This window comes from Leptodactylus fuscus, chromosome 1 (genome assembly GCF_031893055.1).
Source record: "Leptodactylus fuscus isolate aLepFus1 chromosome 1, aLepFus1.hap2, whole genome shotgun sequence".
Taxonomy (NCBI): domain Eukaryota; kingdom Metazoa; phylum Chordata; class Amphibia; order Anura; family Leptodactylidae; genus Leptodactylus; species Leptodactylus fuscus.
The window spans coordinates 83,938,121-83,955,483 of record NC_134265.1 but is presented as its reverse complement, the minus strand read 5'-3'; the positions used below and the strand labels follow the sequence as shown (position 1 = coordinate 83,955,483).

General features: G+C 41.3%; 1 protein-coding gene across 1 annotated transcript in view; it reads right to left on the bottom strand.

Moving 5' to 3' along the window:
* The window catches only part of SLC27A6 (solute carrier family 27 member 6), a 50,720-nt gene extending 33,667 nt beyond the window's left edge, over positions 1-17,053 (bottom strand). The window contains exons 1-5 of the mRNA XM_075272299.1: positions 16,774-17,053; positions 16,056-16,686; positions 4,860-5,069; positions 3,002-3,160; positions 315-439 (exon numbers count right to left, since the gene is read on the bottom strand). Of these exons, the coding sequence (XP_075128400.1) occupies positions 315-439; positions 3,002-3,160; positions 4,860-5,069; positions 16,056-16,536 (975 nt within the window). The 5' untranslated portion in view covers positions 16,537-16,686; positions 16,774-17,053. The remainder of the gene's footprint in view (positions 1-314; positions 440-3,001; positions 3,161-4,859; positions 5,070-16,055; positions 16,687-16,773) is intronic.
* Positions 17,054-17,363: the final 310 nt, after the last annotated feature.

The window sequence follows — 17,363 nt, the reverse complement described above, 5'->3', positions numbered from 1 at the left end:
TGACCCCCACAGAGTGCCATAGGTTCTCCATCATGGCCCTAGATCATATGAAGATGCAGGCAGGTTTTTTTATGAACTATTTCATATAGAATTTTTCGCACATGTTCTTTACAGAAGTATTTTTCATAAACACATGGGCAGAGTCATCATATTGCAGTTCACATAGGGGCATACAATTACATCATGCTGAACAGTAAAGTCAATGTTCTACTGTAGAGGCGTCATTGTTGTAAATGTATAAAGTACACACAGTACAGTCACTGTAAAGTCAGAACGATATACAGTCATAATATATCATACATTTTTAGACTTACCACAGGCTGTTTACATAAATAGCGACACAGCTCTCCAATGTATTGAAACACTGTAACATTATACTTTTTGCAGTCAACCCAAAACTGGCTTGCAGAAAACTTTTTCCTCAATACACACGTTGCACCTGTTCATTATATATAAAAATAAAGACATCAAGATAAATGGGGACATTTGGCTGCATTACTAAAGCAAATACATCACGCAACAAAATATGTTATCAATTCTACATAACTGAGCACACCCAGACTTTCAGGCTAAAGAATAAGCAAGTAGGCACTGCAAAGATTTCTTCACCTTCAAGGCCTGGCGTCTTTTGCAATTCATTTACATTTAGCATATAGAGATTGTAGAATTTACATCTGGAGGGCATTTCTGAACTATAACACTGGCAAGCAACACTCTGTTAAGACTTGTGAAAAACTGCAGAGCTATTTCACCCCTATTAAGGTATTAAAGTATGTGAAGTATATTAAGAGCAATATATGTATATAAAATATGTATAGCAATCAATAAGATCAAGAAACTAAGAAGACATAACACAGTGTGGGCGCAAACTTTACCTTTTGCACACAGACTCTCATGTTCAATGGTTGTCTTTGGCTTGAGGGAATAATTTGTGTCCTTGTATTTATGTGGTATACTGTATAGCATGTTGCTGCATCAGTCAGATGGATATGCCCATGGATATCCACAGATGTGTGAGGTCTGCGCTATTCATGGACAGCACCGCGCCTTGTCAATTGAGGTCACTGAGCTGTCCGTGGTTGATGCGCTTTTCAAGTCTATGAAAAGCAGATCAACTTTTTGGGGTTTCATTTTCTATATTTTATATGTCTCTTGTTCCGTGAAAAATGGATGAAGCACCAATGTCATCTATTTTTTCATGGAACCATAAACTTTCAAAGGTCATTGCGAAAACTGTGTTTTACAGTACCTGCAAAGTTGATGAGGTTCGGGCTAATCCCATCCACACATTGCAGAAAAATATCGCAGTGGAAAGGCTGAGATTGCAAATACTGTTGAGTTTTCAGAAAATCGCAGCATGTCAATTATATCTACGGAAACGCTGGAGTTTTCAATATAGGTATAATAGGGACAAATAGAACCTGCCGCGGTCATTTTCACAAAGAGGTGACGGCATATCTATTACAGCCCTCAGCAGCATACTTTTGGCAGTAGTAAGTCTCCCATGAGCACCAGATCGATCTCACTTATATCCATATATGCTTGATATGCTTATATCCATATATGCTTGATCCTTATTTCCCAGTGGCATTAGGAGGGTGTTGGAAGGCTCAGATAAACTTTTTGTAATTGGTCAAATCAGACTTCTCCAATGTGCTTAACCATCTTAAAGGCATCCTCTACAAGCCAATGGCATCCAATAAACTGAGAACCGATGCATGTAAACCTTACAGCTACAGTCCAGTCCATTTGTGGGTACCCTCGTCTATTTGTGCAATGTACAGAACACTGAAGGGCTTTTGCTGCACATCAGCCATGTGACACAACTGCAGCACATAAAGCCTCTACATGAATGCATAAGTGTACCAGACAATTCATAGACAAAGAAGTTGGCCAGTCCCGTATGGTCTGGAGCATTGCTGCAATGTCAGTGTCATGAGGTTGGAGGTAATTTTTTTTAAAGTTTTTAATAAACAAATTGCAAAGTGCTCATATTCTTCAGGAAAAAGATATTTAACCCAACCGACATATACACACATGGACAAAATTCTTGGTACCCATTCTTTAATTAAAGAAAAACCCACAATGGTCACATAAATAACTTGATTCTGATGAAAATGAGCAAATGAAAGTCACACACTGCTTTCCGCTTCAATTATACTTTTAAAAAAATAAAACTCATGAATCAGGCCTGGACAGAAATGATGGTTCCCGTAACTTAATATTTTGTTGCACAACCTTTTGAGGCAATCACTGCAATGAAACGATTCCTATAACTGTCAATGAGACGTCTGCGCCTCTCAGCAGGTATTTTGGCCCATTCCTCATGAGCAAACTGCTCCAGTTGTCTCGGGTTTGAAGGGTGCCTTTTCCAGACGACATGTTTCAGCTCCTTCCAAAGATGCTCAATAGGATTTAGGTCAGGGCTCATAGAAGGCCACTTCAGAATAGTCCAATGTTTTCCTCTTGACCATTCTTGTGTGTTTTGGGTCATTATCCAGTTGCAAGACCCATGAACTGCGACTGTGACCAAGCTTTCTGACACTGGGTATCACATTTCTCTCTAGAATCCCTCGATAGTCTTGAGATTTCATTGTACCCTGCACAAATTCAAGATACCCTGTGCCAGATGCAACACATCAGTCCCAGAACATAGTAGAGCCTCCACCATGTTTCACAGTAGGGACCGCGTTCTTTCCAAGATATGCTTTAATTTTCTGTCTGTGAACATAGAACTGATGGGCCTTACCAAAAAGTTTTATTTTTGTCTCATCTGTCCATAGGGCAATCTCCCAGAAGCTTTGTGGCTTGTCAACATTGTTTTATTTATTATTACTTTTGTCAGATTCAAGTTATTTATGTGACCATTGTGGGTTTTTCTTTCATTAAACAGCAATTTTGTCCATGTGTGTATACAACAGTGAACTTTGTAAAGTGTTTAGAAAGGTAAACTGGTGTTATAAGATGTAATAGCATGTGAAAAAAAAGACATCAAGCATACCTAGATAAACACATCCGCCAATCCCAATGAGAGAAGCAGCACTATGATACAAAGGCAGAGTGACGTATACAATGTCATCTGGGTTGCCTCCAAATGCCCATATGCCAGCAGCCCCTCGTAGTGCTTGTAGCTGACTAATAACAGCCGCTTTCGGTAAACCTGTGGAGAAATAAAAGAACATTACTCTCATAGTAACTTCCCTGTAGAAAATGTCAGTGGATGTAGCAATTGAAGAGGAATGCAGATCAATCATATGTCATAATCATATAACAGGTGAATCCTATTTTCACTAAAATTGCCTCTAATGATTACAGAGATTTTCCAGGACTATGATCGAGATCAATGATGGTGTAACACTCGGCATCTCTGTCAGTCAATTGTTTGAAGAGGTTTATAAATATCTCAGTGGTTAGCATTGCAGCGCTGGAGTCCTAGGTTTATATCCAACCTAGCACAACACTGCTATTTGCTAGTTCTACCTGTGTTTCTATGGGTTTCCTCCCATACGCCAAAGCCATACTGATACAGTGTTTACATTGTGAGCCCTCTATGGGACTGACAAAGTAAAGTGTTGCAGAATATGTTGGTGCTATACACGTCACGTAAGAGAAATAGAGGTTGTGGTGTTTGGACAAGGTCCTCTTCACTACATACCAAGCACAGTGGTTTACATATTATGGTGACTGTGCTTTATACTGCAGCTCAACCACTTTCATTTGAAGGGTAGTTAGCTGCAATATGGTAAGTGACAAGGGAGTCTGATATCACTGACCTGAGAAAAGGCCAGTCATAGTCCTGAGAAGCTTAAATTTAACTAAATAACAAATTTATCATGTGTCCTCGAATAAGCTCCATGAGTTACTGTATGGTTCAGTTATGAAGTTATGCAGTTCTTGCAGTTGACTTCATAATACCTCATACTGATGTTACAGGAATGGAGCCAACGCCATTCGCACAAGGTACCGGCTGCACCATACAGCCGTCATCCTGCTCTACCATGAATTGTCACAGGGAACATGGCGGCTCTGTAGTTAGTACTGTTGCCTTGCAGCACTGATATCTTGGTTGCGAATCTGACCAAGCACAGCAACAATCTGGATTATTGTCACTTCTATGAAAACTCATGATATAAAATAATCACTTAACCCATGTGGCAAACACCTTAAAAAGAAAACAGATTACACGGGGCCTTAGTGTGGAAAAGTAGCAAAAAACAAACAACTATTGGACCGTGTATTGCTGTAATTTAATTGAACCACTGAGTAATATTCATATGTCATGTATACCATCCACTATAAAGCAAAGCTCAGAAAATTGTATATACCAGTAATTAGTGATTTTTTTTTCATCCACCCTAAAAACATAAATTAAAGTTTTTCAATATATTTGCACCCTAAAGTGATTCTATAAACAAAAAAATAAAAAAAATAAAAACACATTATGGAAGGTAAAAATTAAAAGAAGAAAAAAACCTGTAACAAATACTTATTGAATCATAGATTGAATAAGACTAGGCCCCAATGTTTTTGCTGTGTTTTTTTGAGCCAAAGCCAGGAGTGGATTGAGCAGTAGGTAGAAGTATAAGAACTTCCTATATATTTCCCATTGCTATTGTAGCCATTCTTGGCTTTGGATCAAAAACCTGCAGCAAAATCTGCAACAATAAAAGCAGCTATTCCGCAAATTGAGGCCTTAGCCTAAAATGGATTTATGAGGGGAGTTGTAGATGATTCATTGGTAGAATTCTATTACAAATAAGGTTTCAAATGAGGACCTTTACTCCATTTCCGAGTGTTTATGAATATGACAAACATAAGTTCTACATAACAAGGCATTTGAGGACATCATATGTTCATACCTGTAGTCCCTGAGGTGAAAATGAACAGTGTTGCAGCTTTTATGCTGTTGACATCGCGCAGGGTTTGGGGCAGTGGTTCATCCGTTACAGTGTCCAGTTTGTCTAGGATAGTGTTTGCACCTGGAAGAGTAGTTTCTGCAGTCATAACCCAAACGGAAATGTTGTCTTCCTGTAGACTTGGCAGGATTTCTTCCAATGATTCTAGCATATCTAGGAAATAAATCAATACCACAAATAAACGCAAAGTCATTCAATGAGTGAACCAGTAAGCAACGGCCTTTTACTACTGCAACTTTTGAAAAGAAGGCTAGGTTCATACTGTCATTCGGGACAGAGAGCCAAAGGTTACCCCTGGACCCCATAGACTATGTTGACTGTTTATACACTGGACTTTTCTGGTGCAGGACTTTTCTTTCAGCCAATTTGGAAGAATCTGCCGAAGAGTCTGCTAGGGAGACTCTGTCCCCAAATACCCAACCCTTGTTCGTAAACTGAAAGGATGTTCTGGCCATAGCAAGGCTTAGGCTAGGTTTCCCACAGGGTTTTTTGGGCTGGAATTTGATGCAGAATTCACGTCAGAATCCGGCTCAAAAAACCACCTCCCATTGAAATCAATGGAGCCTGTCACTTCCTTTTTCCACGAGCGGTTTGTTCCCGCTCACAGAAAAAAGAAGCGACCTGCGCTTCCTTCAGGCAACACCATTCATTTGGGCCTAATTCGGAGCAGAATGCCGGCTAGCCATTTTTTGGACCAGAATCTGAGGCGGCCTCCATATCAAATTCCGGTCCAAAAAACTCACGTGTGAAGTTACCCTTAGGCTGAGGCAGATTTTGTTGCATTTTTTGAGCCAAAGTCAGGAATGTACTTGTACTTCTACCTTCTGCTCAATCCACTCCTGCAACAATAAAAGCTCCGCTTCCAGAATGTGGGGACTCAGCCTTAAAGTGGTTGTCTAACCCCAAATGGATTTGGTCTTAATCTTAATCCTGGTCCTTTCTACATATATTGAAATATCCTAATTGTTAAATGCAACCAATAACTATTCAGGTTTTAGGGCTTCTGTAAGCATGGTGGCCCCTCCAGTCTCAGAAGAAAACCCCCCAAAAACAACAGTAGTACAAATGGAAGCTAAACTAAGAAAAGGAGTGCACATATCCAACAATGGCCTAACATAGACAAAGGATAGCCTGTAAAGAACCCAAAACATTGTGCAATGAAGAAGGCAGACAAGACAAAGGAAAGAAAAATAAGTGTGTGGGGGGAGTGGGGAGTAAATAAGGCAGAGGGAAGATCATGTGAAATCCCATGCATTACACAATAAGTATCCCAGTGAGACTATACAGCCCGAAATGCCACAGTGTTGTTGAGGGTGGCAGTCATAAACTCAAGACTATGTATATCCTTCATTCTGGTCATGAAATCAGCACCTGTCGGGGAATGGGTCTCATTTCAATGAAGGGTTATAAGAGTCTTGGCAGTCGTGTAGAGGAACAGAAACAATTTAGAGGTTTTCTAACCCAGGAGTCTGGATGGTAGGTTGAGTAAATATGAGGGGGTCTAACGGAACCCCTTGTATAAGAAGAGCATCAGTAACTACCTTAACCTGCTGCCCTTAACATCTTCACTGTTGGGCAGGGTTCCACAAATCTTTTTCCTTTTATGATGAGAATAGCTGAATTCCCAGATATTAGATAAAGCAATCTCGCCAGCAAAAGTTATAATTTTGATGAAGCAATTATACATTCGAAGGGGACCGAGAGAGGGCAGGGGAGAGTCATATGAGGCCTAATGAGGGTAAGGAGAGCCTCATTGGCAAAAAGGCTAATCTTAAATTCCCTGTCATGGATGGCCACCCCAGCAACATCCGGGATAAAGCGAATTTTAGACGGCAGGAGTTCAATACAGAGAGCGAAAATAAGCGGGGACAGAGGCAGCATTGGTGGGTGCCGTTACAGATAGGAAAGGGCAAGGAAGTGGTGTTAGGGAGTTTGACAACAGGCGAGGTGAAAGCGCCTTGACCGGCATAAGGAAAGCTTCCGAAAAGCCAAATCTCTTTACAGTAGCAAGCATAAAAAGACCAGTCTAATCTATCAAAGGCCTTCTCAGCGTCAAGGCTTAGAAGGAGGGGGGGGGGGGGGGTAGGAACTGCCTTTCTGGTGTTGTCTCCCCACTGACGACAGGGGATGAAGCTCACCTGGTGTATGTGCATGCGAGATGGAAGCCAAGCATTAAGCCTGTTAGCTAAAATTTTTGTAAAGAGCTTCAGGTCAGTGTCCAAGAAGGCTATGTGGTGATGGTTTGAGCACACTTGGGGATCCTTAAAGGGCTTAGGGATCAGGGTGACCTGAGAGTGAGGCATCATGGAGGAATGCAGGCACCATCTAGGAAAGAGTTATGTGTGGTATGAGGTCAGCCTGAAAGGTCTTGTAATAAAGGTATGTAAAACCATCAGGGCTGGGGGCTTTACCATTGGAGAGGTCCTTCAGAATACTAGCAATCTCCACATCAGTAATTGAAACATTTAGGCCAGAGCCCCACTTTGCAGAAATGCAGCTTTTCTTGTTGCAGTTTTTGTAGTGTTTTTTTGAGCCTAAGCCATGAGTGTCTTTGGTTCAAACAACTGCACCAAATTCTGCAACAAAAAAAGATCTGTGTTTCGACAATGTGAGGCCTTAGCCTTAAAGAGTCAAGAACTGAGGGAGCGAGTTTAGTAAGATGGCAGGACAGTAAATAATCATGTAAGGCTAGGTTTACATCTGCATTCAGGGGGTCCACTTGGGGACCCCCTGAACGTAAACCTAATCAGTATATATATATATATATATAAAAAAAAAAAAAAAAAAAAAAAAAAACAGGTTACCTTAGGAAACTTATGGACCCCATAGACTATAATGGGGACTGTGTGGTTTCCGCCTGAAAAGGGCGAAAAATACGCTGCTTGCAGCGCTTTTCTCTCTGCATTTTTCATGTGGAGAGGGGAAAGGAATCCCCGAACAAAGTACAAGCACTGGTACGAACCCAGCGTCAGTCCCGCACTCTGCGATGGACCTCATACTAGGAATAGTAGCCCGGCAATGTGACATCATTGTTCAGATATGGGAAGGAAAGGCTTATAAAAAGTAGGAAATGAAGTCTAAGTCTAAAATTTTCAAAGAGAAGGTCAGATGTATGTGTATAAACATGCTAAGTACTATCTCTTATTACATTATTGTACTATATGGATGCATACTGCAGCACATGTTTGCTTTTTGCAGATTTTTACTTTTGGCCCATGTTGTATTGTGAAATAAATCTGAGGTTCTTTGTAGTAAAAGAACACATGGCAGCGAGAACACAGAGAGAACAGGAACCCGGCCTCCCCTGACTGAGGCCCTGCCTTAACCCCTTCATCACTGAGCATGACATTTAAAAGGGAAAGTACAAAAGTCTGCACAACTGTTATATTTAACAGCCCAGTGGCCTGTCTATGGAGTATAAATAATCCAGTATTCATTGCCGCTTCATGGTACTTATTTCTCCACTTATCCAACAGCTGCACATGCATTATATTTAGATGATATTTAGTTCAGTTTTACACATTGCATAATAACTATGAATACACAGTATATAGAGCTATAAAAGACACAGTGTACCCAGTTGCGCTGCACAGATATAAAACTGTTAGTAGCCAAGTATATCAGACCCTGGGAACCTGTATTCATCAGTAGTTTATGTAGCAGAGGATTCTTTAACCGGTTAAGGACCAGGCCCAGAAGTACATTAAGGACCGGGCCTCTTTTTTCAAAACTGACATGTGTCACTTTAAATGGCAATAACTTTGAGACGCTTTAACTTACACAAGTGATTTTGAAATTGTTTTTTCGTAACACATTATACTTCATGTTAGTGGTAAACACTAATCAATATTTTTGTATTTATTTATAAAAAAAACTAGCAAATTTGATGGAAATTTGGAAAAAATTGCAATTTTCAAAATGTGAAATTCTCTGCTTTTCAGGCAGATAGTCATACCATCCAAATACATGAATAAATATTATCTCCCATATCTCTGCTTTATATCGGCATCATCTTTTGATCGTCTTTTAATTCATTTTGGATGTTACAAGGCTTACAAGTGTAACAGCAATTTTCCAGATTTACAAGAAAATTCCTCAAACTAATTTTTTAGGGACCACTTCAGTTCTGAAAGGAATTATAAAGGCCTATATAATAGAAACCCCCATAAATCACCCCATTTTCAAAACTACACCCCTCAAATTATTCAAAACAGCATTTGGGATGTTTGTTAACCCTTTAAGCATTTCATAAGAATAAAAATAATATGGAGGTCAAATTTAGACATTTCATTTTTTTTCACTAATACATTCATTTAGACCTAAAATTAACACATTCACAAAGGGTTAAAGGAGAAAATGCATCTCAAATTTTGTTATGCAATTTCTCCCGTGCACAGAAATACCCCACATGTGGGTGTAAACTGATTTTTGGGCACACGGCAGTGCACGAAAGGGAAGGAGTGACACTGGGTGTTTGAACAGCATATTTTGCTGGAATAATTTTCAGGCACCATGTCACATTTGCAGAGCCCTTAGCGTACCAAAACAATGGAAACCCCCCAAAAGTGACCCCATTTTAGAATCTACACCCCTCACGGAATTCATCAAGGGGTATAGTGAGCATTTAGACCGTACAGTTGTTTCACAGATTTTACTAACATTGGAATGTGTAAAAGAAAAATTACTAAAATGTCACTTTATCCCCAAAGTTTTCATTTTCACAAGGGGTTAAAGGAGTAAAAGCCCCCCAAAGTTTGTTAAACAATTTATCCTGAACACGGCAATACCCCATATGTGGCCATATTCTGCTGTATGGGAACATGGCGGGGCTCAGAATGGAAGGAGCGCTATTTTGCTTTTGGATGGCAGATTTTGCTGGAATAATTTTTAGGTGCCATGTCGCATTTGCAGAGTCCCTACAGTACCAATACAGTGGAAACCCCCTAAAAGTGACCCCATTTTGGAAACTACACCCCCCACAAAACATATCAAAGGGTAGAGTGAGCATTTTGACCCTACAGCTGTTTCACAGATTTTATTAACATTGGGACATGAAAATGAAAATTTACTTTTTTTCCAACAAACTGTCAATTTAGCCCCAAATTTTTCATTTTCACAAGAGGATAAAGGAAAAAAAGCTCCCTAAAGTTCGTTACACAATTTCTCCTGAACACAGAAATGCCCCATATGTGGTAATAATCTACTGTATGGGAACATGGCGGGGCTCAGAATGGAAAGAGCGCTATTTGGCTTTTGAAGGGCAGATTCTGCTGGAATATTTTTCAGGTGCCATGTCGCATTTGCAGAGCCCCTAGTGTACCAATAAAGTGGAAACCCCCTAAAAGTGACCCCATTTTGGAAACTACACCCCTCATAGAATTTATCTAGGGGTTTGGTGAGCATTTTGGCCTCACAGCTGATTCACAGATTTTATTAACAATGGGACGTAAAAATGAAAAATTACTTTTTTTTCCAATTAATCGTCCATTTAGCGCCATATTTTTAATTTTGCAAGTAGCTGAAGAATTAAAAGCCCCCCAGAGTTTGTTACACAATTTCTTCTTAACACGGCAATACCCCATATGTGGCCATAATCTGCTGTATGGGTATACGGTGGGGCTCAGAATGGAAAGAGCGTTATTTGGCTTTTAGAAAGCAGATGTGGCTGGAATAGTTCTCAGGTGCCATGTCGCATTAGCTGAGCCCCTAAAGTATCAATACAATGGAAACCCCCCATTGTGACCCCATTTTAGAAACTACACAGGTGACAGTAAACTGGAATTCACCAAGAAGTGACCCCATTTTGTAGGGACAATTTTAGGGCCTCTGCAAATGTGATGTGGTGTCCAAAAACAAAGAATATAAATCTGCACTCCAAAAGCACATATCGCTCCTTCACATCTGCGCCCTGCTGGGTACCCAAATAGCGGTGTATGCCCACATGTATGACACTGGTGTACCCCGGATAACGGACTTAATGCCATATGTGGGTATAAATGGCTGTTTGGGCACAGCCGGGCACAGAAGGGAAGGAGCGCTATTTTGGTTTTTGGAGCACAGTTTGGTTTTAGGACACCATGCCACTTTTGCAAAGCCCCTGAATTGCCAATAAAGTGGAATCCGCAGACATGTCACCCCATTTTGGACACTAGCCCACTCATGGGATTTATCAAGTGGTGTAGCGAGCATTTTTAACCCCTGAGTGTTGCATTTATTTAGTTTCCAGAAATGAAATCACAGCTGATAATGAGAAGTTAAAAATGAAAAATTTCCAGAGATTCGCCATTTTAGTGCCCGATATGTTGTGCCCAACTTATGTCAGCAGAGACACTCCAAAAACTGGTAAGCGGGTATCCTGGGCACAACAGCTTTTAGAGCGTTCATCTCTGATACAAGGCGGGCACAACATATTACACACTGAAATGACGTATTCCTGGAAAAATGGTCATTTTCACCTTTCACAATCAGCTTCGTATTCATTTATGGATAATAAGTTATAGCAACACTTGGGGGTTAAAAATGCTCTCTGTACCCCTGGAGAAATCCTTCAGGGGTGTAGTTTCCAAAATAAGGTCTCATATCAGGGGATTCCACTTTACTGGCGTTTCAGATCTACAAAAGTGTCATGGCATCCAAAAACCAAACCGTCTGTGCTCCAAAAACCCAATAACCCTTCTTCCCTTTTGCGTCCAGCTGTGCCCTAATATCAGTTTATACTCACATATGACATTACGTCCGATATAACGGGTACACCAGTGTCATACATGTGTCATAAACTGCAGTTTGGGCGCACAGCAGGGCGCAGAAGCGAAGGAGTGCGATGCGGCTTTTGGAGTACAGATTTTGATGTTTGGTATCTGGATGCCATGTCATGTTTGTAGAGCCTGTAAGGTACCAGAAAAGTGGATTCCCCAAAGGAGTGACCCCATTTTGAAAACTGCACCCCTCAAAGAATTTATCAGGGGGTGTAGTGAGTATTAGTATCCGGACGTGACTGCACAGCGGATGGCGAAGAGGGAATATATAAGCTGTGCGGAGAACATTGCAGACACCAAATTCCCTACTATGTCCCAGTAGCTCCTATGATTGGGGGAGTCACTCTGGGGGTCACTTTGGGGGTCACTTCTGGAGTTTTTTCGCTCATAAGCTGTAAATCTGAGGTGTCCCCTGATATTCGCTCGCACAGCTTATATATTCCCTACCTGCCGCAGCCAGTTGTGTTCTAATAATTTGGCGATTTTTGGGGGGTTTTGCCTTGACATTGCTAGATGCTATATTTTCTTTATTTTTCTGGTGACATGGCCATATAAGGGCTTGTTGTTTGCAGGATGAGATGCATTTTGTAATGGCACCATCTTTGGGTGCCTACAACTTACTGATTACATTTTATTAACTCTTTCTTGCTGGATTAAAAAAAAAAAAAATCAATCCTGCATTGAGTTTTACATTTTAAATTTTTCGCCATGCAGCGTACAGCATAAGTAACATGTGTCCTTTATTCTGCGGGTCGGTACGGTTACGGCGATACCTCATTTATGTTATTTTTTTATGCGATACTAAGTCTGCAGAACAAAAACACATTTGGGGACATAAATCAGTGATTTTTGCATCGCCATCTTCTGAGAGGCGTAACATTTTTATTTTTCGGTTGACAGTGTTGGTTGAGGGCTTATTTTTTGCGGGAAAATGTGCGCTTTTTATTGGCACTGTTGTGGGGTGAATATGACTTTTTGATCACTTTTTATAGCATATTTTGTAGGATGAGATGGCAAAAAATCATTATTTCCGGCGAGTTTTTTCCGTTTTTTTTTTCCGACGTTCACCGTGTACATTAAATATTATTTCAGTTTTATTGTACAGGTTGTTACGGACGCGGCGGTACCAAATATGCATTGCTTTTTTTAATTTTTAGTGCTTTTTTTTATATAATTCATTTTGTATAGAAAAAAGGGATTTTTGGACTTTAGAACTTTATTACTTTTTTCATACACTTTATTTATTTTTTTTTAACTTTTTTTTAACTTTTTCATGTGTCCCTTTAGGACACTTGAATCAGTTGATGCTTTGATGAAAGCATCAGCTGATTCTACACAGTAGCAGACAGGACACGAGCAGGACATGAGCCTGCTCGTGTCCTGTAAGCTACAGAGGAAGTGAGACACATCGCTCACTTCCTCCACCGCCTGGCAGGATCACCAGGTATGTGGGGGCTCCGGTAGTCTGGGGTCACTGGCCAGACCCCAGACTACCTTCTACTGACATCGGCACCCCCCGATCTCGCCGCGGGGGGTGCCGATCTGGTTAACCTGTCGGCGGATCCCTTTCGATCGCGCCGCAATGTTTGACGGCGCGATCGAAAGGGTTAACACGTCCAGTCGGACTCAGTTCCGACTGGACGTTATGGAGGAAGGGGTTAGGTGTTAGTAACACCTAACCCCTGTCCCCCCCGCACCCCTCCCCCCGCCAGAAAGGTACCTAAAGGCCGGATGTATTTCGGCAATAGTCCGGTCTTTAGGTACCAGCACATGAGGCCGTAAATTTACGTACGGCGGTCCTCATGTGGTTAAAATCTCAGTATATGGATCCTTTGCTCATCATAGTGCAGCTCCAAATAGTATTAACTACAGAGTGAAATTAATTAGCTCAGGTCCTTATTGGCCTGCTCAGACTGGGCTCACCTCCCGGCTCACACTATACAGCGTGATTGGCTGTGCTGTGAAGAAGGACGAGTCTGACTGAGTGTCAGAAACGCCCTTCTGACCATAGAAGAGCTACGGTACCGGACCGTAAGCTCTTCACACTGGGCCCACATCGGGAAAGCCAACAGTGCGCTGAACTCAGCGCACTGTCAGCTTTCCGGCAGTATATAGAACTGCCTGTGGGCAAAATGGTGAAAGGTCCTCTTTAAGAACTGCATGCGGTTCTTAAAGAAACCTTTCACCCCACTTTTGCAATTTCCAGCTCTCTTTATCATTTGATAGTCACTCCTCCACTGACTGTGGCACAGTTAGGGCTCGTTCACACGTGGGCAAAGGGGAAGATTTTGACAGCAGATTTCGCTTCAAAATCCGCTCCTTTACAATGGTGGTCTATGCAGACCGCCAGGCTTCTTTTTTCCTCTAGCGGCGGATTGCTGCTAGTGGAGAAAAGAAGTGACATGTCCTATCTTCAGGCGGAAGCCGCAGCGCGCTGGGCCTCGGCTTCCGCCTAGCGGCAGCACCATCCTGTGTCGGCTCATTCATTTGAGCAGAGATAGGAGAAGAAAGCCACAACCGCAATGGTCGCGGCAGGCGGGTTTTGACCAGAGAGAGACGTGGCTTGCCGCGTCTCTCTCTGTGTCAAAACCCGTGCGGACGGTTCACATGTGAACTGACCCTTAGAATTTTTCTTCTCTCTCCATCTATTACCAAGCAATAATCACTGCTGTTAGTTTTGGTGCCTGATATGATATTTAGACTCTGCACTGTCAGGCAGGCAACAGGCGATGATTCGGAGCTCTAGCCTGTCCTCCTCTGATTGGAGGTCAGAGTCATATCCCCTTTCTTACTCCTGACTGACACTGACCATCTGACAGTACAGATGCCTGAGTATCATATCAGGCACCAAAACCAACAGCCTAGATTTCTCTGGAATGGTGGGGACTACAGAAAAAAAGTCAACTGTTCCTGAATCAGTGGAGTAATGCCTATTAACAGATACTAAAAACTGGAGATGGTGGAGGTGTTGAAAGGTCTTCTTTAATTGCAGTCGTCATGAATAGCAGATTTCTACTATGCCAGTAAACCAGAGATTTTCTCTTTGACATCCATTAGCTTACAGGTGAATCTTCTTAGAGTAGCAGTGGCCTGCGCTTGACCTACTAGGTTATTGTACAGCTGCATAGGTTGTACAGCTGTATGGGATGTCTGTGTCGGTGTTCTTGAACACAAATACTTACAGTGCCTTGACTTTTAGTAGATACTACCCTGAATTTGGTGTACTCTATATATTGATGTATATGGCCTATAAGAAGACCAGAGCATTCTCCAGTGAGTACAGAGTGACTGCATAGCTCATGAGGTTAGGCAGTGGACAATGGCAACTAAATTGTATTATATTTAGTTATTTGACTACTAATTTATGTTCTGTTTGTTCTGTATGTACAATAATAACAGCAGGATTTACTATGCAGTTAAGAGTGGAAATGAATAAGAGTGGCCCCTCACAATTATTTGTCCGGGGTGTGCCTAAGGAACTCCTGGCACTCTCAATATGTTGAACATTTATACAACTTCCATACATTGCGAAAGTATGCTAGACAATAAGACCCACCCATCTGCAGAAAGCTTTTGTGTAGTGTCCCTCACTCAGTTCTCCACTCCTTAAGAAGAGTAAGTAATCCATGTTGACAAAGCCAGTGATGACTTACTGTATAGTAGCTATTCTACCAGAAATAAGGTCAATATCCTATGTAAGTTCCATAGGCAAACAGTTCAAAGTCATCATACTATTCTATAAAAGGCAATGGAAACAAATTGACCAGATTTACTAATAGGTAACACCTGAAAAACGTGTGAAACCATACACCAAATTGGGGCATTTCAGGTGCACGATCACGCATCATATCTCCTGCACCCTGCTCACCAATTTTTGTCTCAGAAGGCCTATTGTCAAGTTTTGTCTCCATTAAGGCCAAAATACTGTTCCAATAGCCATGTCCTGGTGGCTTTTATTACATCCCTAGAGCCATACAATTTACTTCTGAATGGCACAGGAGAGAGCATTCAGATAAAAGTGAATGGACAGACGCAAACCTTGCCCATTGACTAGCTAAATCTTGCCCTTCCTGCAGTTTGAAATTCCCACCAGATTTTCACTTCATGGTACCCTGATGTCAGACATGAGAACTAGTTGATGGCAGGAGGAGCCTAGGAACGGTACCCTGCCACAGTAGTCTCCTAGTTGGATTTTCTCAATAAATCTAAAGTATATGAACCAAGTATAGTACTGCATTCATCCAATGTCTTAACCATTACACACTATTTTCATCAGTCACTATACAAAGAATACTTTTGTGATATATCTTAGCAATTGAATCTTATTACGGGTATCATATTAATACATTTAGACGGATATTTAATGACATGTTGATGGTATTACCTTCCCCTGCAATAAGGATCTTGGCTCCGCAGCTGTGAAAGCAATGCAGTAAGGATCTGGATCGGATGTTGTAGTTAAGAAACGCCACTAGGCATCCAAGTTTAACCAAGCCGAACCAAACATTAATAAAATCTGGTTCATTATTCATAAGCATAGCCACAGTGTCGCCCTTCTTCAGTGTTGTGTATTTCATAAAAACGTTGGCCACTCTATTGCTTCTTCTATCCATGTCACGGTATGTATGGACCTGTCCATGGAATATGATAAAAGCCTTATCAGGGATACGCTGGGCTTGCTGCACAAAGCGATCCACAACACTCACTACATGCCCCGTCCTTTTATACTTCTCAATCTGGAGTCCATAGCAGATTACTTTCAAGAGATATCTCAGATCAAGCCAGAAGTATGGGAAAAATCTCTTCTGTAGGAAATGAAGAGCTGCCAAGCCTGTAACAAGTCCTGTTATCCAACTTAGAGCCATAGAGCTAATGCACGGGGCAAATCGTATATAAATAAAGTGCAGAAATGACAGGTATTCTTATCAATGAAGAACTGCACGAAAAGTAGGACAGGCGTGTCCGCAAGGTGCCATAGATCACTAGTGATGGTAACTGTCCTTGTCTCCAGGAACCTGCAATAAAAGAAAGTAAGGTATCAGCAACCAGCCTTCCTGTAAAAAGTAACTACAGCAATGAATTCATAACAAGATGAGATGTACCTTGTGACTGAGTATTAAACTGCAAAATACAGGAATAATAAAGCAATCTATGTTCTCATGCGGCTTTCAGTGTCTCTGTGGGTCTTGTGCACAAAGAGTTCCTTACATAACTTGATACAAGGAAGCACACTTTGTTCTCGATTCCATGCTTTTCTCTGCAAGTCTGCAGGGCTGCAAAATCTCCCACTCAGCCTGAGACGAAAGCATTATGGGCTTATTTCTTTCAAAAAAAGGGGATGGGATCTGACAGTGAGCTATGGAGTATGTCCACTCCCAAGTGAGCCAAGCACTGCCTACTTGTTTACAAGCCAAAGCTTAGATAACACCCAGCTAAAGGGAGGGGGCAGAAACTAAGGAAGTGCAGCATGTTATACAATAAAGTCTTAAGGTAAAGAAGCTTCTCAGGCTCGCAGCGTAGGACACGAGGATCTCAGATGTAATAATAGGAAATAAGCTGATTATTCACATCACATCTATTTGCTAAGCATGCCTGGCAGATAAAGAATCAAGCATGTCTGTCCCTGGAGTGGTTAGAAAAGATTTCACGTCTGCTTTGTTAAAATTGTTACTTAATGATATAAACAAACTAA